At 39.7% G+C, this 22,388-nt stretch overlaps 1 protein-coding gene across 1 annotated transcript in view; it reads left to right on the plus strand.

Moving 5' to 3' along the window:
* The window catches only part of SAXO1 (stabilizer of axonemal microtubules 1), a gene marked incomplete at both ends in the record, with an annotated part of 108,040 nt that overhangs the window by 81,100 nt on the left and 4,552 nt on the right, over positions 1-22,388 (plus strand). The window contains one exon of the mRNA XM_080921970.1: positions 1,299-1,504. Coding sequence (XP_080778096.1) covers positions 1,299-1,504 — 206 coding nt within the window. The remainder of the gene's footprint in view (positions 1-1,298; positions 1,505-22,388) is intronic.

A 22,388-nucleotide genomic window follows, 5' to 3' on the forward strand; every position in this document is an offset into this window, starting at 1 on the left:
GCAGAAGCATCTTCCCTTTCGAACGTGCAGGCCCAAGGAGACTAATTCTCTTGTTTCCACACTCCTTCATCCCACCAGGCATGCTCAAGACCTGCTTTGGGTTTATGGACAACCCCACGAATAATTCATGCAAGACAGTGTACAGTGAAGCGTGTTACCTTTGCTGCTCAAGCATGGCTCAGTAATACTGCTCCAGGTTTCAGCCTGGAAATAAGTTTTATTAGTGTTTAGCCTAATGTTTCCTGTCTGGAAACTTCACCCTGCCATTGACAGGGCTGTTTGCTTAAGTACCTTTAAGGGAAAAATCCTGCTTTCCCCTTGTCCTGTTTGGACAAATGGGATTCAGGAAAAAACAGTTTGTTTTTGGAGGAACTGGTATTATGGAGAAATAGGCAGTGGAGACTGTTGCAGTGGGCAGTGTAGCCTGACTCAGTAGGCGCCACCTGGGCCTGTCATAAGTATGGAAGGATTTGGGAAGTGATTACTGAGCCATGCTTGAGCGAACAGTATCCTGTCTTTTCATTTTACTGTTGTTACTCTTTGACATAACGGTGGTGCTGACAGCAGTAGATATTGAAGAAGTGAAGACTTTGTGTCTCTCTGATTTTTTTTTCTTCTTCTTCTGGGTTTTCTGTAAGGCTGAGTAGAGAAGATAGATATTAGTAGCAGTTAGTAGAAGTTCCTGAGAACACAGAGAGAACATAAGTGTATCTGAAAAACAGATGCTAATCCCACATGAGGGGTTGGATGGAAGACAGGTAGAAGTTTCACTACAGAAGAGCCTTCCTTCTCAGTGAGCCTTGTGGTTGACACATGGTGTCAGTAGGGGTGGGGAGTAAGTCAGGGGGCAGGGGTGGGACAACTTGTAAATTGAACAGGAGAGCTGGGTTTTATCTGGAAAACATTTATAGATGGAGGGCAAGCTGATCTAATTTTTTTATTCACCATTTATTCTGGATACACCAAGGCAATTGAAACAGAAGAAGGAAGATAGGGGAAGGTTGTCATGTGGTCCAAGTGAAAGAGGGTCTGGGTCAAAGGGGAAAGAAAAACCCATGAGGTCGAGGGGCTGCTCCGGTGAATGACAGACTCAGTGGCTTTGAGGGGCCGAGTCAAGGATGACACCCAAGGGGTCAAACATGGGCAAAAAGTGGATTATAGTGACATGTTCCAAAGTAGAAGAGAGAAAAATAGAATGTAGGGAGATCAAGTAGAATGTTGGTTGATGTGAGCCAAGGGGACAACACTGTCTTTTTCTAACCAAGGACCCCAATGGCATGTGCTTAATCTTTTTCTAGGAGAGATTTTGGGCTTCACAAGATGTTACCCGTGAAATCCCACCAGCCTGACGCATATGTTCCGAGTCAAGAGACTATGGATTTACTCACAACATATAAACACGATTTTAACTACCTCCCTGCTCGTCCAGTTGGCCTCATCAAACCTCGGGACAGTAAATTTCCAAACAGTGACAAGATAACACAGTATCTGCCTACCTACAAAGGTGAGAGAAAGATTAAGTAAAGGACAGGTGGGTCTGTCCACCAAGACATGGGTATATGCATATTGCCTTAGGGCAAAGGTTAAAAAAAAACACTGCCTGCAGGCTAAATCCAACTAACAGCCTAGTTTTGTACAAATGGGAAGCTAAGAATAGTTTGATAATTTTCAATAACTGAAAAAATTATTTCAGGACACGTTAAAAATTATAATATTCCAAAGTTCACCATTGGTGGGTACACTATATTGGAACATAGTCATATCCATTCTTTCATTCATCTGTTATAACTGCTTCTATGTGACAGTGGCAAAGCTAGGTGATCATGGTGGAGGTTCCAGAGGTGGCAGAAATGAACAGTATCTTGGTCTTTTTAGAATATATTTTATGATCCTTGTTTGACTTGCTTTCTGTTTGACTCTTACAATGGGAAATCTGTTAAAATTTAAGCTAATTAGGAATCTGTTATGGTAATTATTAACAAATCTGTGAATGGTTCCATGGCACCACACCACCCTACCCCTTGCTACTCTCTGTCTCCAGCAGTGGCCTCCCTTCTGAGGCTCTCTGCCTTGAACTCTGCTCTCATTCCCTGCATCTGCCCCCTGTGGTTATTGTCACAATTCCCAGTAGCTTGGCAAAAATCACAACTCTAGAAGCTTGTAGTTTATCAATCAGATTTATATCAGTAAGTTCTCACTCCACAAAAATGTCCACACAATAAAATCAGAGCCAATTGATATTGATACAAACTGTCCACAGATTGTCATATAATAATCCATCTCTTTATAAGATATTCATAGCTACCTGTGGCTATTTAAAGCCACAAGGAGATGGGCCATCCTCTTCCTCCTCTATCTTAGCTTCTTCTCCCTCCTCTCCTATCTCTCCTGCCTTTCCAAAACTCTGTCCCCACCTTACTTTTTCACTGTCCAACCACAGGCCTTGCCTTATCTTGTGCCTGCCCTCACCTGCATATCAACCACAATTCACCCTTTCTGTCTAATTAAAAAGAAGAACTTTTCTCTCAAATATAAACTGAGCACAACTATTACCATTCTGTAATTTACAAAGTATAAAATACACCTAATAACAGTTTGTTATCTATCTTAGCTTAAGAAAGGCTTAAAATCTACATGTCTTGGGAAGCTTGTATACTATCTGATAACTATTTAATTAAATTATGTCTTCTCAATGTTAAACAGCCTGGGTAGGCCATGAAACTATAATTAGTCTTCAACTCTGTCAGAAACCAGAGAATGGCCAATACTATCTGAAAATACAGGAAGCCTAATATGGCTTCTAGAACTGAGACAGGTTGTAGTGACAACTGCCTACCTGCATAGTCCCCTGTTAGCAACATGTGAGAGCTCAGCCTTCAGCCTTCTGGCTCAGGAATTTGACAGACAGACAGACAGACTAATAATAATAATAATAATAATAATAATAATAATAATAATAATAACAGGAATTATTAAGGACTAGCTTATTTTGTCTCAACAGAACTAAACTGTCCTAACTTATAAATTGTGTCCTCTCAAGAACAGTACAGGTCTGTAAAAGAAATAGGCAATTTCTGCCCAGTGGCTACCTAACCACCATGTATTATCTCACCTGGAGGTAGAGAGGCTCAATTTCTTCTTTGAATTCACAAAGGGGAGCTACTAGAAGCAGATGTCTCAACAAATGATAAATAACATTAAATGTCACATTTTATGATTTCTGACATTTTTGAAAACCATCTATCTAAGTAAAGCAATCTTGACTGTTGTCTGTTAACTACTCTGAATAAATTATCTTAAAAATATCCTAACAGTAAACTCAGAGCCATGAATTTGCTATATGTTAACTTAACTTATGTTAATCCTTAACTCCTATGTTTAATCATCTCAGATCAGTTTATAATAGCAGTCATAGGACTGAGTCTAAGCCTTGTATTCTTAAATGTGTTGTATAGGTACAATGCCTATATGAGAATAACAATATCAATCTAGTTTTTAAATCAATAAGAAATTCATACTAATGAAAACCTTATATTTGTATCAGATAAATTCTATGTCAATGTAAAAGATTTTACCTTCAGCTTAGTAACAGATATAAGAATTTCTACCAAATGAGATTATGGCTGGTGCTAGAGAGATGGCTCAGTGGTTAAGAGATTATAGCTGTACAATTTTAGCTAATTTCTCCCTGTTAAATTATGACCATTTCTAAATTACTCAGTAAGACAATCTTAGAATAACCGCCTCCAGCCTCCCAAAGTCAGGGCCTGGGGCAATGACTCTTCAAAAACTTCAAGCTATACTTGGATGTTGATATATCTCGAAGGGGGTGTGTGTAGGGAAAATGAGGGAGCTGGCCAGGCCTTAAGAAGGCCACACCAATGATTGATGTAGTCTCTGATGTCTGTCTTGACTGGATCTGGGCTCAAAGTTCAAGCAGGCCAGTTCAGCACGCTTGATGGTGAGACTCACCACAGCTGTACATTCTGTAATAAATAAATGTAAAAAACAAAATTTTGGTATCATCAAGATAAATCTTTTTGTTTGATTTTCTTGAATCTAGTTTTTTAGGAGTTCTTTCTCTAACAAATCTGATCCATATAACTCTGGAAGTTGTTCAAAGTCTAATTGCAATTTGTTTATCCAACTACAAGAAATTTCAATTTAACATACAGAAAGTGAATGCATTATGGTAACATAGATCAATGCATTTTTACTGTACATATAGTGCTTGACCAAAAAAATCCCCCCAAACAAACAAACAAACAAACAAACAACCCATGTCTCCAGAGTAGAACACAACCATTGTGGTTTTATTTCCATGCTGGGTATTGAAACCAGGTCCTCCCAAATGCCAGACAAATTAGCTGGGTATTGAAACCAGGTCCTCCCAAATGCCAGACAAATTAACTGAGCTACATTTCTTGCCCCATTATACCATATCATAGCAATTTAATACCATAAATTAGTTTTACTAGTTTAAAATTTTTATGTTGGATTGATTTATTCTTTCGAAAAATATCTGTATTTTAAATTGACACATAATAATTATAGCCATTTATAGGGTACAAGGTGGCATTTTAATAATATGTGCATTGTGTAAGGTTTTAAAAGTGAATTTACTTTTAACTTATGTATTTACTTTTGATTTGTGTATATGTGTATATCTGTGTTGAGTATAAGGCATGTATAGGTATGCCCATGGAAGCCAGAAGGGCTTTGGATCTCTTGGAATCAGTGTTTCAGGTAGTTGTACTGCACAGATGCTGAGAACCTAACTATGTCCTCTGGAAGAGCATCTCTAGCTCCCACTTTTAAGATTTATTATTATTATTATTATTATTTGGTTGTAAGGTTTTTGTCCTAAGTGTGCTATGCCAGAAACACAGACATATTTGTGTCTCTTCACAGTGCTAACTTTTATTCAAAACCAAATCATAAACCACGTTGAATTGATTGGTTGCATATGGCCAATAAGTCTTGACTTCCCTTTGAATCCGGCCAGGGAAAACACAATGTCTTTTATTCCAGTCCAACTATGACTATTAACTCTCTGATCATTCATTACATGTCACCTGGCAATTATATCTTCTATATTTCAAAAGAGTTTCGAAAGAGCTGAGGATGGCATAGAGTTTTAAGGGGCAGGGAGCTGTTGTAGATGCAGTCTCTCTAAAGGTGGTTAGATATAGTATTAACAAGCTCAACTGGAGAGCTGCTGCAAGCTCTGCAGAACTCAGCTGCAGTGATGTTGTAGAGTTGTAGAGATGCAAGGCAGTAGAGACCAGGTGCGGAAATGGGTCCTGATGGAAGATGGATGGATGGATGGATGGATGGATGGATGGATGGATGGACAGATGAATGGAGGGACTGGGTGATTTAAATGACCTCATTAAGAAGTGAGGACCATGCTGAGCTTGAAGTCTAGGAGACAAGTGGGAGTTCTTTGTTGGTGGAACTCTTGAGGGACATCCTGGGTGGTCAGATGACAGGTGTGTGGGGCCATTGTCATTGGAGTGTTATGGATCCTACTCCTTTTGGTGTTCAGGTAAGGCATTACTTTCTTTGTTTATCTTTATATGTTTGGTAAATTGTTAGACCTGTTTTTTCCCCCTGATTTTTAAAAAAAGATCTATTTACTTTTAATTTATGTATATGAGTATTTTGCCTGCATGTACGTATGCTCATCTTATGGGTGATGGAAACAGACTGTAGGTGCTCTGGGTGAGCAGCCAGTGTTGTTTCCCATGAAGCCATCTCTCCAGCCCTCTGATGTGGTATTAGCACATCCAGGTGCTCCCAGGCTTTGGTAAGCTTATAGGTGGCATCTTTGTACTTTCAAGGAGAGGTTGTCATTTGTGTATCTTGGTTACGCTGGACTGTTGGTGTCTACAAGAACAGAAGAGTGCAGAGTCACCCTCTGTCTTCCTCTGCACTTGAAATGGACTCAACTACTGCTTTGGAAAATGTCACTTAGGGCAAGGCACAGTCTAAAAAGTAACTGTGACTTCTACAGTTTTAACCAGGGTAGTACATCTACTTTCTCAAACATCTTTTTAGGGTGAAAACCCTCAAAGTCGCCTTCATTCTTGCTTTTCCTTTGAGTTAGAATATATTAATTGCATAAAGAAATGGGTTTCATTGCAACCCTTTTCATACATGTCTGTCATATTTAGACCGTCTTCACCCTCTCTTTTGTTCCCCCACTTTGTCCATGCCTTCCCTCTCCTCCTGGATCCTCTGCCTCTTCCAAACAGTTCTGTTTTGTTTCCTCTGACATTTTTGAAATCTACACGTTTTATTTGGCAGAGAAGATGGGAGGCTGTGGTGATGTAAGAATCTTTCTGAAGGGGCTGCGATCATTTGTCAGGGAATCCATGGTGGTCGCATACTCTCCTTAGTCCTGGAACTGCTCCCAAGGTGGCCTGTACTCTGCGTGCTTCACTTACTCATCTTTTGTGTTCCCTTCTTCTGTTCTACCTCTGCCAAGCTGTGCTGTTATAATCTGAAATGGTCCATCTACGAAGGGTTTGTAAAGCCCGGTATCCTATCTTTCTGGCTTGTTCTCTTGTCTACACCCGTGACAACGGTTCTCAGTATTGCTGTGATTTCTGGTACGTTGATTCTTTGGCCCTTTTTCTACCATCAGTTGTTTCTTCTGTCTGTCCCTCCCCATGTAGCTTTCTCATTGATACTTCACTGCCGCTCACTTTGTAACCAGTGTCTCAAACCTTTCTCCCTTCTATCGTGTTGATGTTTCTTCTAGGGGAATCCCAACCCCACCTCCGTATCCTTGACTACACACTTGAGAGCGGGTCTGACTTTTCATCTCACATACATTCCGAAGTTTCATCAGAGCCACAAAGCCTTAGAAAATTAGACCTTGCTTATTAAGCCTCCTGAGCCGTTATGGTTCTTAAGATGTCAAATCTTTACCGACTTCTCTGAAACTGTAGGTCCTGGCACCTGCTTGTCTGGGCCCCACAGTTTCAGCCTCTAGTACTTTCCTCAGCCCCATTCTTTTTACCTTTTCTGCTAGAGACGCTGTCAGTGCGGTTTCTTTGCTGGGCATACCCTTCCTCCAGTAATGGCTACAATGCCATGCTGTCTGAGGATTTTCTAGACCCCCCAGGGCAGACTACAGATGCTCAGGGTACCACAGCACACTTGTAATCATTGTAGGCTTGTATTCAAATCCTTCCTTGGATAGATGAAGTTGTCTGTTTGTCTCTTCATCCAAATTATTTTGTAGTTTTTACAATTTGTTTTAGTTTTTATGTTTTGAGATAAATCTATGCATAAGTCTTGCTATGTAGACTTGGCTGTCCTAGAACTCACTATTTAGACCAGGTTGGTATTGAACTCATAAAGATCTATCTGCCTCTGCCTGTGCTGGTCTTAAAGGCATGAATCACCATATCCAGCTATTTTTTACAAATTAAAAAAAATTATATCATTTTTCTCCCTCTAATTTCTTCTACATTTTTTCTATTCCCTCTCAAATTAATGGTCTCTCCTTTAATTATTATATATTAATTATATTACATATTAAATTACATAATACACACATACAACTTGATGAGTCTGGCAACATATATAATTTTCATATATATCCATCTATACATATATAAATGATTTTCCAGGGCTAACCACTTGTTTTGGACAACCAATTAGGGGTCACCTCCCTAGGGAAAATGATTGTCCCTCAGCTGTCATTAGTTGCATGTAATTCTTTCTCTAGGGCTGAGGCTCCGTGAGCGTCCCCTCTTCTACATTTGCATGTCTGTTCGTATCATCATTCAGGTCTTATTTGGGCAGCTGTATTATTGAAGTATCTTTGGTGATGTTTTCTTGTCATTTCTAGGAGAGAAAATTCTTGCAGCAACCTTCCTGGTCCTCTGGCCCTTATCTTTCTTCCCTCCCTTCTGTGATTTCCTCTGATCCTTAGCAGCAGGAATCATGTTGTAAATGATTCAGTTGGGGCTGGCCACCCCATGATCACACAGAGATAGTGTTTGCTTCTCCTCACTGGCAGCCTGTACAGCACCTTCCTATGCTGTGAAATCTAATCCTCAGTATGGAGGCTATAAGTTTCCATCTAGCTCCAATCCTTTGACTCCAAAGTATGCATGTCTGAAGCAATAGGGACCTGAAATCAGCTCTAGGAGGCAACTAAGGGAAACGGATATAGCCTGTATTGTTTTGAGAATCTCTTAACCAGCTTGAAAGGAGGTTTCTCATGCCTGGTGCTGGGGTTCCTACCAGATAGTCTATGGCTTTTGGGTGGGGCAGCATTATTGCTCTAAGCGACACAACTTCATTAAAAGAATATATATATGTGTGTGTGTGTATGTGTGTGTGTGTGTGTGTGTGTGTGTGTATGTGTGGTGTGTGTATACCTGTTAATGCATAGGGTAGGAACATATAGAACATAGGATAGGATATGCATATGTATAGTTTTGTACACATATTCACAAATGTGCATATATTTACATATTATATGTAATTTTAAATAAATACAAACTATGATTGCCTATGGCATTTTCAATCATTCTGCTATCTTTTCTCCCTCTGTATCCTTCTGTAATTAAAACACCCCCATCTTCCCCCTTTCCCCCTTTCCCCCTTTCCCTCTACAACTCTTCCCCATCCCTATGGTCTCTTTTCTCATCTGATTTCTGTAGCTATTCTGGGTTATGGATTCATCTCTGATTTAAAGCTAGGAACCACAGATAAGAGAAAACATGTGACATTTGCCTTTTGATTTTTGAGTCTGGATTACTTCATTCAATATAATATTTGATTACCACCTCAATTAACCCAGTTAAGAACTTCCTCACGGGCATGCCCACAGGCTAATCTGCATTGGGCATATGCATGTATACACACAGATGTCCCAGGAGTCTATAGTATGTCCAGTTGACAATTACAAATAACCATCACTACTCACTCACAACACAGTAGACAGGTGTTTTACCAAAGCTTCAATATAATCAGTGCATCATGGGTCTCTGCGTGCCTCTGTAGGATGCACTCATTTTCTTTCTAAGTCAGTGTTTGTCTGAAGATGGAAATGGGGCATTTCAGAACCTGGAAAAGTAGCAAAGCTGAGCAAAACTGGAGTAAGCGGAGGAAGACAGTAAGGCATCCTCAGCTACAAACCCTCCTCTCCTCTATATGTTTTGTGGGTGCTCTTGCTCTCACTGAGGTTATAGGCTTTGCAGAGGAGCTTCCTTCTCAGTTTAGTTTTCTTGTTCCGATCCAATGCACTGGCAGGTCTGGGGATGAAGAGTGTGCCTCGTTTTACCTAGGCAGTAGTAAGGATGGAGAAAGTCCTGTGGTGGTGTTCAAAGAGACTTCCCCCCTGCCCCTGACAAACTATTCATTCCTCAAAATTAATATACAGAAATCACAAAAATAAATACCTGAGCTTCATCAGTTTGTTCACCGTCCAGCTTGCCTACACGTTCCCGTTGTCTATCCAGTTCTCAGATTTCTCCTAGAAAACCATAGACTTCTGCTGCTGAAACTTACCTGGGCTGACAGTAAGAGGTCTAGGCCTACTTCTTTTCCATTCCCTCTTACCTTTTGGATGCCTGTCAACCAGAGTCTAGTGAGCCCTATCCTCACTCCAGGATGGTATTTTGTTGTGTTGTCTAATACACACAACAAATACCTGGTGCCTGGGAAGGAATAAAGTGCCTGAGCAAGTTCCCTTCAGCTCTTTTAAGGGGCTCCTCCATTCACAAGGACAGGGCCCTCAAGACTGATCACTTCTCTGAAACGGCCCCTTCTCTTTATATTACTACAGTGGAAACCGAAGTTTAACATTTGCACTTGGAGTGGAAGGTGTGATTCAAACTATAAATAGCACCTATGTTTTTAAAAAAATGTGAGTAGTTTATTTGATCTCTTCTGACACCATGGCTTCTAAAGCTCTGCCTTAAATTCCCTATACCCATTCTCACCATCTTAACACAGGGACCACAGAAAAGGGATGTAGGGAGGGGTAAATGAATAGGCAAAGGAATGTAGGGAAGAATAAATGAATGGGAAAATGGATGCAGGGAAGAATAAATGAATGGCAAAGGGATGTAGGGAAGAATGAATGAACGGGAAAAGGGATGCAGGGAAGAATAAATGAATGGCAAAGAGATGCAGGGAAGAATAAATGAATAGATAGTTCTAAACTACTGCTCACAGCACTCTAGATGACAGTTTCTGCTTGGCAGTACCTATACTTAGATCTCCATCCTGCCGATGACTCCACAGGTTTCAACCAGGAGCAGGAGTGAGGTCTGGGGAAGGGGCATGACATTCATCCTGCCCTTGGGTCATTCCTGAGCTACTTTCTGCAATTAAGAGGCACCATACTCTAGCTTCACTTCTTGGTTTATTGGCCCTAGAATGGCTTTTGTGGAAATTTGCTGCTTTAGTGATCTTTATAGTAATATTTCCCCAGTAATCTTTACAATTTCTGGCCACATATCACTGTCTGCCTTTCCAGAGAGGGCTGTCAAGGACAGAAACTAAACACCAGATATGTGCATTTGAATGCACCCCATTTGTATTTTGCTTACATATTTTGTTTATTTTGGTCCTGTGAGAAAAAATATTTAAAACTTTTCTACTCATGACTAGTATATTCACTGTGGTGAAAAGAGGGGAAAAAAAAAAAAGAAAAAAGAGAAAGTAAAGAACCCACCAATGATATATTCTCAGCAGCATTTGGTTGTAATTTGTGACATTTTCAAAACACTGGGCAATTGAAAAGATGGAGAGTGTAATTATTTGATGCTCAGCTTTAGGCTTTGCTGAGTTTCCCCCCATTATTATTGAATAGAATCTCTTTTAAAGAGGTTCTTGCCAATTACCCACATGACACTCTGGCCCTGAAAGGCTTTACTGGTGTGTGAATAGTTTGTCATACGGAATTCTGAGGTTTTTTTTAGTTGGAGAAAGTCAGGATGCTGAATAATAATGTGGTTTCAACTATGTTGTTGATGACCAGGAGTCCCATGAGGCAAGTTTGAGCTTAGGAACCTGTTTTCTTAACACTTCATCCATCAGAGGAGAGGCCCAAGGAAGTTCCGCTCTCCCTAGCTGTAAGCATCTCGAGGCAGTGTGGTGGTGTCTACAGGTAGATGCCGCGTTTCAGGGCGGCCCGGCGTTTGGTGGGCTCAACATGTGGTTTGTATTCAGCAAGATGGTTCCTGCAAAGGCCCCCATAATGCTTTCAAGATGCGGATAGAGTCATTAATGGCTCTTGGAGAAAGATTAGATTTTCAATTAAAATGAAGCCAATTTTGAATAGCTAGTTGGTAGTATTACTGGCCTAAAATAAACTTAGGAATATGCCTGGGGATAGAAATGTAGGGTTTTCTGGAGCGGTAGAAGTTTAGTAAACCTCCTCTCCCCAACAGCAATGATAAAACTTGACAAAGTGCTAAAGTCAACTGTTCTGAGACTCTGGAAAGCAACCAAAGGCACAGGGCAGATTGAGAGCCAGCACTTATTCAAGAGACATGATTGGTTTATGAACAGTGGGCGTCGATGGGATTTATCCTGGAGTGGCTCCTGTCAGCTCAGCCTCTCCTCCCCCAGTTCCATTTGTGCAGCAGTTCTGCTGGGGCAGGGCAGGGAGGGGTTAGGGGACAAAAGCAGCGGGGCCGTTAGAGGGTCTGATCGATTGGAACAGTTTTGACAGAAGAGAAGTTACGTAATGGGAAAAACTGTTTAGAGATAACAGCTTGTGCAGCCAGTCCTAGGCTTATGAGGATAATGTTGAGCAAAGTGAGTAGATGTATGAGAACCTTGGTAGGGTGATACACACAGAGCTTGATATGCTCAGATGTAGCCAGGCTATCTGAAAGGCTGTTTTTGTAGGCCAAGGCTGTGTGCTGTCTCAAGAACCATCAGAGGAAGGGCCTTTCCATCTACTCAAGTGCTCTGGCTGAGTGTGAGGCCTCATATCTATGTGGCAGATATATGAAAAAAAAAAAGCAGTTTTGATTTGTAAAGTACTCTCTAACTTCCCACAGATGCACCTCACTGATTTTGAGGTGCGAGAGTCTAACTTACCATTAATTGCTGGTTAAATACTAAGCCATGGAGGAAGGATATCGGGAAATGGACTTAACAGGCAACACATCAGTGACCTCACACTGCAGAGGGAAGAAGTACAAAGGAGGTGCAAGGGGTTCCAGATAGGAGAAAAGTTAAGAACTCCTAGTGGAGAGAGCGTATATTATCTACGACACTTTGTCTCTTACAGAGAAGAGGGGGAGGGAAGTGGGGAGGGGGCAAAGAGAGAGTCAGAGGAGAGGAAGGTGAGAGATCATCAGAAAGAGGGATATAGGCTCCATGTACAAAGGCAAAAAGCAGTCAAGAGAAATTATCTATGAGGAAGCCCAGATATTGAAGCTAACAGAAAAATATTTGAAAGTAGGTATTATAAATATATCTGAAGAGTAGTTGGAAGTGACATTTAACGACATGAAACCAAGTGTGATAATAGTTACTTGTGATGGTTTGTGTATGCTTGGGCCAGGGAGTAGCACTATTAGGAGGTATGGCCTTGTTGGAGTAGGTGTGTCACTGTGGATGTGGACTATAATATCCTAACCCTAGCTGCCTGGAAGTCAGTCTTACACTAGCAGCCCTCAGACGAAGATGTAGAACTCTCAGCTCTGACCCTGTAAGCCATCCCCAATTACATGTTGTCCTTTATAAGACTTGCCTTAGTCATGGTGTCTGTTCACAACAGTAAAACCCTAACTAGGACACTCATAAACTAGGAAGTACCAATACAGGGAAATCAAAAAGAATAAAATAAAAAATTCAGAGTTGGATAGTAACTATTTTTTTTTAAATTAAGTTCACCAGCAATGTGTCATCAACAGATGCATTAGTGAAAGGAAGGCAACTAAGGTTTATTCAACCTGAACAAATAAGGCAATGTGTGCATTCTCACCACTTTTCCTCAGCATAGGAACTGAAAGCTAACAATAGCCTTATGGCAAAAGCAAAACACACTTCCCAATTCTATCAGAACAAAAGAACAACAAACAAAACACTGACACAACCAACCAACCAACCAAAAAAAAAAAAAAAAAAAAAAAAAAAAAACACCTCAGGATGAAAATCCAGAAGAAGTAAAACTGTCTATTTGCAGATGCTAGAATTCTATAATTTGAATATCTTAAAGATTCAAACGAAATACTTTTAGGACCAGAATGTTTAACAAAGTAGTAGAATACAAAATAAACACTAAATAGATTGTGGCTTTTTAGCACACCCACAATAAACCTGGTGAAAAAGAAATCAGGAAAATAGTCCCATTTATTAAAGCTTCATAAAGAATAAAATAAACCTAACCAATGAGTGGAAAGAGACCTTTACAGAGAAATCTATGAAACATGGAAGAAACTGAAGAGTATTTGTGAGATGGAAGGGCTTCCCCTGATCGTGGATCAGTGAAATTCACTTTGCTAAAATGGCCACCATCCCAAAATACCAATGATCTTCCTCTCAGAACATGAAAAAGAACTTCTGAAAGTGGGTATAAAAACATAGAAAACCTCGAATTGCTGAAACAATCCTAAACAATAGAATAAAGCTTTTGTTTTAAGTATCTAAATATAATATAAAGTATAATAAAGCATCTCAGTACCTGATGCCCATCACACCGTGTCTAGGGGAACAGAGTCCAGCACTGTCTAGGCATAAAAGTAGACCAATGGGGTAGAGATGAATACCCAGAAATGAATCTAAGTACCTCTAGACACTTGATTTTCAACGAAGGTACAAAGAGAAATGTACCCTAGGAAAGAGAGCTTTAAACAAATTATGTTGGGACAATTGAATATTCACATGCAAAAGATTATCTTTCTCTAATCTCTCTCCTGTAGAAAGATTTTCAAAATTGATGGGGGACCTTATAAGAATTCCTGAAACTTTGAAAACACCAGGATCAATACACTCATTCTCAGCTGAGACCCAATGCCTGACAAAACAACTTACAGAAGATCTGAGAGTACAGTGTATCATGACAGTTTTATACCCCAGAGTACTGTACATGGTTCATATGGGAGTTCTACCTTCAGTATTTTGAGAAACCTACATCTTGACGTTCAGACTGGCTGCACAAACTTAATTCCAACCAGTAACAGAGCTTTCTATTCTACAACTTTGCCAGCATTTGTCATTTGTTTTCTTGATAATAGCCATTCGGCCTGTGGTGATGTGGAATCCTAAAAAGTTTGAATTTGCATTTATAATGGCTAAAGATGTTAATACTTAGAAAATATTGTTGACCACTTTAATTTTTACTTTGCAAACTCTCTAATCATCTATTTATGTACTGAATTATACTTACTGGTTTGTGTATGTTGAAAAAACTTTGTATCCCAGGTATGAAGTCAACTTGGTCATAGTGTGTGATCATTTTTTAAAAACTGATTTTAATATTTTATTTGCATTTCAAATGTTATCACTGTTCCCAGATTCCCCTTCATATCCCCTATCCCATCCCCCTCCCTCTGCTTCTATGAGAGTGTTCACACATCCATCCACCTCCTGCCTCCCCACCCTGACATTCCCCTACACTGGGGCATCGAGTCTTGGCAGGACCAAGGGCTTCTCCTTTCATAAATGCCCAACAAGGCCATCCTATGCTACATGTGCAGCTGGAGCCATGGGTCTGTCCATGTGCACTCTTTGGATAATAGTTTAGTCCCTGGGAGCTCTGGTTGGTTTGTATTGTTGTTATTATGGGGTCACAAACCCCTTCAACTCCTCCAATCATTTCTCTAACTCCTCCATTGGGGATCCCATTATCAGTTCAATGGTTGGCTGTGAGCATCTGCCTCTGTATTTGTCATGTTCTGGCTGAGCCTCCCAGGATACAGCTATATCAGTCTCCTGTCAGCATGCACTTCTTGGCATCAGCCATATTGTCTGGGTTTGGTGACTGTATATGGGATGGATCCCCAGGTGGGGCAGTCTCTGGATGGCCTTTCCTTCAGTCTCTGCTCCAAACTTTGTCTCCATATTTTCTCCTGTGAATTTTATTCCCCCTTCTTTTTTTTTTTTAAATTGGATATATTTTTTTTACTTACATTACAAATGTTATCCCCTTTCCCTGTTTCCCCTCTGGAATACTCCTATTCCAACCCCCTCTCCCTGCCTTTATGAGAGTGTTCCCCTACCCACTAACTCCCTCCTATCTCCCTGACCTGGCATTCTTCTACACAAGGGACCTCTCTCCTCTCATTGATGCCTGATAAGGCCATCTTTTGCTACTTATGTTGATGGAACCATGGGTCCCTCCATGTTTACTAATTGGTTTATGGTTTAGTCTCTGGGAGCTCGGGGGGGGGGGTTTGGTTGGTTGATATGGTTCCTGTGGGGTTGCATTTCTTTTTCCAACTCCTCCATCGGGTACTCCATTCTCAGTCCAATGGTTGGTTGAGAGCATCCAACTGTATTTCTCAGGCTCTGGCAGAGATTCTCAGGAGACAGCTATATCAGGCACTCAGCATGCATTTTTTTTTTTTTTTTGTTGTTATCCACAATGTTGTCTGGGTTTAGTGACAGTATATGGGATGAATCCCTGCAGTCTGGATGACGTTTTCCTGCAGTCTCTACTCCAAACTTGGTCTATTTTCTCCTGTGAATATTTTGTTCCCCTTTAAAAGAAGGACTGAAGTATCCCCTCTTTGGCATTCCAACTTCTTAAGCTTCATGTGGTCTGTGAATTGTATTTTGGGTATACAGAGCTTTTGGGCTAATATTCACTGATCAATGTGTGTTTTATTGTGACTGGGTTACCTCACTCAGGATGATATTTTCTAATTCCACCCATTTGCCTAGGAATTTCATGAAGTCATTGTAATAGTTGACTAGCACTCCATTGTGCAAATGTACCACATTTTCTGTATCCATTCCTCTGCTGAAGGATATCTGGGTTCTTTTCAGCTTCAGGATATTATAAATAAAGCTGCTATAAACATAGTGGAGCATGTGTCCTTGTTGTATGTTACAGCATCTTTTGGGTATATGCCCAGCAGTGGTATATTTGGGTCCTCATGTAGTTCTATGTCCAATTTTCAGAGGAACCACCAGACTGATTTCCAGAATGGTTGTACCAGCTTGCAATCCCACCAACAGTGAAGAAGTGTTCCTCTTTCTCCACATACTTGATAGCATCTGCTGTCACCTAGGTTTTTGATTTTAACCATTATGACTGGTGTGAGGTGGAATCTTAGGATTCCTTTGATTTGCATTTCCTTGATGACTAAGGATATCGAACATTTTTTTAGGTGCTTCTCAGCCATTCAGTATTCCTCAGTTGAGAATTCTTTGTTTAGCTCTGTACCCCAATTTAAAAAATAAGGTTATTTGATTCTCTGGAATCTTAACTTCTTGAGTTCTTTGTATATATGGATATTAGCCCTGCCCTCTATTGGATATTAGTCCTCTATCGGATATAAGATTGGCAAAGATCTCTCATTCTGTTGGTTGCTGTTTTTTCCTAATGACAGTGTCCTTTGCCTTACAGAAGCTTTGCAGTTTTATGAGGTCCCATTTGTCAATCTTAGAGAATAAGCCATTGGCATCCTGTTCAGGACAATTTCCCCAGTGCCCATTTTTTAAGGCTCTCTCCCACTTTCTCTTCTATTAGCTTGAGTGTATCTGGTTTTATGGGGAGGTTCTTCATCCACTAGGACTTGAGCTTCGTGCAGGGTGATAAAAATGGATCGATTTGCATTTTTCTACTTGCTGACTGCCAGTTGGTCCTGCACCATTTGTTGAAATGCTATCTTTTTTCCACTGGTTGGTTTTAGATCCTTTGTTAAAAATCAAGCGACCAAAGGTATGTGAGTTAATTTCTGGATCTTCAATTCTATTCCATTGGTCTACTTGCCTGTCTCTGTACTAATACCATACAATTTTTATTACTATTGCTTTATAATACAGCTTGAAGTCAGGGATGGTGATTCCCCTAGAAGTTCTTTTATTGTCGAGAATAGTTTGTGCTATCCTGGTTTTTTTCAATGAATTTGCAAATTGTTCTTTCTATCTGTATGAAGAATTAAGTTGTAATTTTGATGGGGACTGCATTGAGTCTGTAGATTGCTTTGGGTAAGATGGCCATTTTACTATATTAATCTTTCCAATCGACGAGCATGAGAGATCTTTCCATCTTCTGAGATTTTCTTCAATTTCTTTCTTCAGAGACTTGAAGTTCTTGTCATTTAGATCTTTCACTTGCTTGGTTAGAGTCCCACAAAGGTATTTTATAGTATTTGTGACTATTGTGAAAATTGTCATTTCCCTAATTTTTTTTCAGAGTCCTTATCCTTTGAGTAGAGGAAGGCTACTAATTTGTTTGAGTTAATTTTATATCCAGCCACTGTGCTGAAGCTGTTTATCAGCTGTAGAAGTTCTCTGGTGGAGTTTTTTTTTTTTGTGTGTCACTTAAGTACACTATCATGTCATCTGCAAATAGTGACATTTTGACCCCTTCCTTTCCGACTGTATCCCATTGATCCATTTGGATCCTAACTTCTGTTAGTTTCACTGTGTCTCTGTTTTGTTTCTTTTCTTTCTTTTTGTTTTTACTCTCTTTTTTCTCAAAAATTTTTATTGGATATTCTCTGCATTTACATTTCAGATGTTATTTCTTTCTCACAATTCCATTCCCCCTCTTTCTCCCATTGCCTCCATGAAGGTGCTTCCTCTCCTAACCACCCTCTCCTACCTCAGAATCTTGGCATTTTTCTATACTGGGAAAAAGAGCATTTTCTGGACAAAAGGCCTCTCCTCCTATTGATGTCAGAAAATGCTATTCTCTGTTGCATAAGTACCCAGGGTCTTGGGAGCTATGGTGAGTTTGGTTAGTTGATAATTTTGTTTTTTTCCATGGGGTTGCAGGCCCTTCCAGCTCCTTCAGACCTTTCTCTTGCTACTTTATTGGGGTTCTCATGTTCAGTCTGATGGTTAGCTGCAAGTATCCTCTTCTATATCAGTAATGATCTGGTAGAGCCTCTGAGGAGGTATCCATATCAGATTATTGCCAGTAAGCACTACTTGACAACAGCAATTTTAAAATAAAATTTATTGGATATTCTCTGTATTTATATTTCAAATGTTGTATCCTCCTCCCCTTCCCCCTTCCTCCTCCCCCACAACTTGTTTCCATGAAGGTGCTCCTTCTCCCAATCACCCTCTCCACCTCAGTGACTTGGCTGATGATGATGATGTTCTTCCCATGAGGGTGCCAATCTTTCAGCGATTTCAGTCCTTTCTCTAGCTTTGTCACTGGGGTCCCCATGTTCAGTCTGATCTTAAGCTGCAAGCATCCTCATCTATATCTGTATGACTCTGGGAGAGCCTCAGAGGAGACATATATGTCTGGTTCCTGCCAGTAATCACTGCTTGGCATCAGCAATAGTGCATGAGTTTGGTGGCTGCATATGCGGTGGTTTTCCAGGTGAGGCAGTCTCTATAGATCTTTTCTTCAATCCCTGCTCCTCTATTTGGCCTTGTATTTCCTTCCCTGTTTTGTTCTCCCTTCTAAAAAGGACTGAGGCATCCACATTCTGGTCTTCCTTCTTCTTGAGCTTCATAAGTTCTGTGGATGGTTTCTTGGTATTCTGAGCTCTTTTTTTTGGGGTGGGGGACTAGTATTCACCTATAAGTGAGTACATACCATGAGTTTTCTTTTGTGACTGGGTTACCTCACTCAGGATGATACCTTTAAGTTCCATCCATTTGTCTAGGAATTTCATGAACTCATTGTTTTTAATAGGTGAGTAGTACTCCATTGTGTATATGTATCACAAGTTCTGAATCCATTCCTCTGTTGAGGGACATCTGGGTTTTTTTCCAGCTTCTGGATATTATAAATAAGGCTTCTATGGACATTGTTGAGCTTGTGTCCTTGTTAGATATTGGAGCTACTTTTGGGTATATGCTCAGGAGTGGTATAGCTGGGTCCTCAGGTAGCACTATGTCCAATTTTCTGAGGAACTGCCAGACTGATTTCCAGAGTGGTTGTACCAGTTTACAATCCCACCAACAGTGGAGGAGTGTTCCTCTTTCTCCATATTCTTGCCAGCATCTACTGTCACCTGAGTTTTTGATCTTAGCCATTCTGACTGGTGTGAGGTGAAATATCTGGGTTGTTTTGATTTACATTTTCCTGATGACTAGGGATGTTGAGCATTTTTTTAGGTGCTTCTCAGCCATTCGATATTCCTCCATTGAGAAGTCTCTGTGTAGGTCTGTACCCCATTTTTCAATAGGATTCTTTGATTTTCTAGGGTATAGCTTCTTGAGTTCCTTGTATATATTAGATAGTAACTCTCTGTCAGTTCTAGGATTGGTAAAGATGTTTTCCCAATCTGCTGGTTGCCATTTTGTCCTTTTGACAGTGTCCTTGGTCTTACAGAAGCTTTGCAATTTCATGAGGTCCCATTTGTTGATTCTTGATCGTAGAGCATAAGCCATTGGTGTTCTGTTCAGGAAAAATTTCTCTGTGTCTATGTGTTCTAAGCTCTTCCCCACTTTCTGTTCTATTAGTTTCAATGTACCTGATTTCATGTGGAGGTCTTTGGTCCACTTGGACTTGAGCTTTGTACAATGAGATAAGAAAGGATCTATTTGCATTCTTCTGCATGCTGACTGCCAGTTGAACCAACATCATTTGTTGAAGAGGCTGTCCTTTTTTCCATTGAATGTTTTCAGATTCTTTGTCAAAATCAAGTGACCATAGGTGTGTGGGTTCATTTCTGGGTCTTTCAATTTTATTTCATTGGTCTACCTGGTTGTCTCTGTACCAATACCAGGGAGTTTTTTTTTTTTTTTTTTTTTTTTTTTTTAAATCACAATTGATCTGTAATACAGCTTGAGGTCAGGGATGGTGCTTCCCCCAGAAGATTTTTTTTTTTTTTATTATTGAGAATGGTTTTTGTTATCTGTTTCTTTTTATTATTTCAAATGAATTTGCAAATTGCTCTTTCTAACTCTATGAAGAATTGAGTTGGAATTTTAATGTGGATTTCATTGAATTTGTAGATTGTCTTAGGCAAGATGGCCATTTTTACAGTGTTGATCATTCCAATCCATGAGCATGGGAGATCTTTCCATCTTCTGAGGTCTTCTTCAACTTCCTTCTTCAGAGACTTGAAGTTCTTGTTGTACAGATTCTTCACTTTCTTGGTTAGGGTCACACCAAGGATTTTATATTCTTTGTGGTTATTGTGAAGGGTGTCAATTCACTAATTTCTTTCTCAGCCTATTTGTCCTTTGAGTAGAGGAAAGCTACTAATTTGCTTGAATTAATTTTATATCCAGCCACTTTGCTGAAGGTGTTTATCAGCTGTAGAAGTTCTCTTGTGAAGTTTTTTAATATCACTTAAGTATACTATCATATCATCTGAATAGTGATATTTTGACTTTTTCCTTTCCAATTTGTATCCCTTTGGCCTCTTTTTGTTGTCTTATTGCTCTGGCTAGTTCTTCAAGTACTATATTGAATAGGTAGGGAGAGAGTGGACAGCCTTGTCTAGTCTCTGATTTTAGTGGGGTTGCTTCAAGTTTCTCACCATTTACTTTGATACTGGCTACTGGTTTGCTGTATAATGCTTTTACCATGTTTAAGTATGTGCCTTGAATACCTGACCTTTCCAAGTCTTTTAACATGAAGATGTATTGCATTTTGTTAAAGGCTTTCCCAGCATTTAGAGAAATAATCATGTGACCATGTGACTTTTTTCTTTGAGTTTGTTTATGTAGTGGATGACATTGATGAATTTCAGCATACTGAACCATCCTTGTATCCCTGGGATGAAGCCCACCTGATCATGGTGAATGATGCTTTGATGTGTTCTTGGATTTGGTTTGCAAGAATTTTGTTGAGTATTTTTGCATCAGTGTTCATGAGGGAAATTGGTCTAAAGTTCTCTTTCTTTGTAGGATCTTTGTGTGTTTTAGAAATGAGTGTAATTGTGGCTTCAAAGAATGAATCGGATAGCTTTCCCACTTTTTCTATATTGTGAATTTAGAGTTTTGTATTGTGTTTGGAGAGTATTGGTATTAGGTCTTCTATGAAGGTCTGATACAATTCTGCTCTAAACCCATCAGGTCCTGGGCTGTTTTTGGTTGGGAGATTTTTGATGACTTCTTCTATTTCATTAGGGGTTATGCAGCTGTTTAGATGGTTTATCTGATCTTGATTTAACTTTGATACCTGGCATCTGTCTAGAAAATTGTCCATTTCCTCTAGATTTTCTAGTTTTGTTGACTATAGTTTTTTGTAATAGGATCTGATGATTTCTTGAATTTCCTGTTTCCGTTGTTATGTCTCCCCTTTCATTTCTGATTTTGTCAATTTAGATACTCTCTCTGTGCCCTCTGGCTAGTCTGACTAAGGCTTTATCAATCTTATTAATTTTCTCAAAGAACCAGCTCTTGGTTTTGTTGATTCTTTGTATAGTTCTTTTTGTCTCTATTTGGTTGATTTCAGCTCTGAGTTTATTTCCTGCTGTCTACTCCTCTTGGGTGTATCTGCTTCTTTTTGTTCTAGAGGTTTCAGTTGTGCTGTCAAGTTGTTAGTGTATGCTCTCTCCAGTTTCTTTGTGGAGGCATTCAGAGCTATGAGATTTCCTCTTAGCACTGCTTTCATTGTATCCCATAAGTTTGGCTATGTTGTGCCTTTGTTTGCATTAAATTCTAAGAAGTCTTTGATTTCTTTCTTTCTTTCTTTCTTTCTTTCTTTCTTTCTTTCTTTCTTTCTTTCTTTCTTTCTTTATCAACCTGTCATTGTGTAGAGCATTGTTCAGCTTCCATATGTATGTGGGATTTTGTTGTTGTTGTTGTAATTGAAGACCAGCCGTTGTCTATTGCGATCTGATAGAATGCATAGAATTATTTTGATCTTCTTGTATCTTTTGAGGCCTGTTTTGTGACCAACTATATGGTCAGTTTTGGAGAAGGTACCATGAGGTTCTGAGAAGAAGGCATATTCTTTTGTTTTAGGATGAAATATTCTATAGATGTCAGTTAAATCCAATTGGTTCATAACTTCTGTTAGTTTCACTGTGTCTCTGTTCATTTTCTGCATCTATGATTTGTTCATTCTTTAGAGTGGGGTGTTGAAGTCTCCCACCATTATTGTGTGTGGTTTAATATATGCTCTGAACTTTAGTAGAGTTACTTTTATGAATGTGGGTGCTCTTGTATTTGGAGCATAGATGTTCAGGATTAAGAATTTTCTTGATAGATTTTTCCTTTGATGAGTAAAGTGTCCTTCCTTGTCCTTTTTTGATGACTTCTGATTGAAAATCAGTTTTATTTGATATCAGGATGGCTATTCCAGCTTG

Source organism: Micromys minutus, assembly GCF_963924665.1.
Source record: "Micromys minutus genome assembly, chromosome: 9".
Lineage (NCBI taxonomy): Eukaryota > Metazoa > Chordata > Mammalia > Rodentia > Muridae > Micromys > Micromys minutus.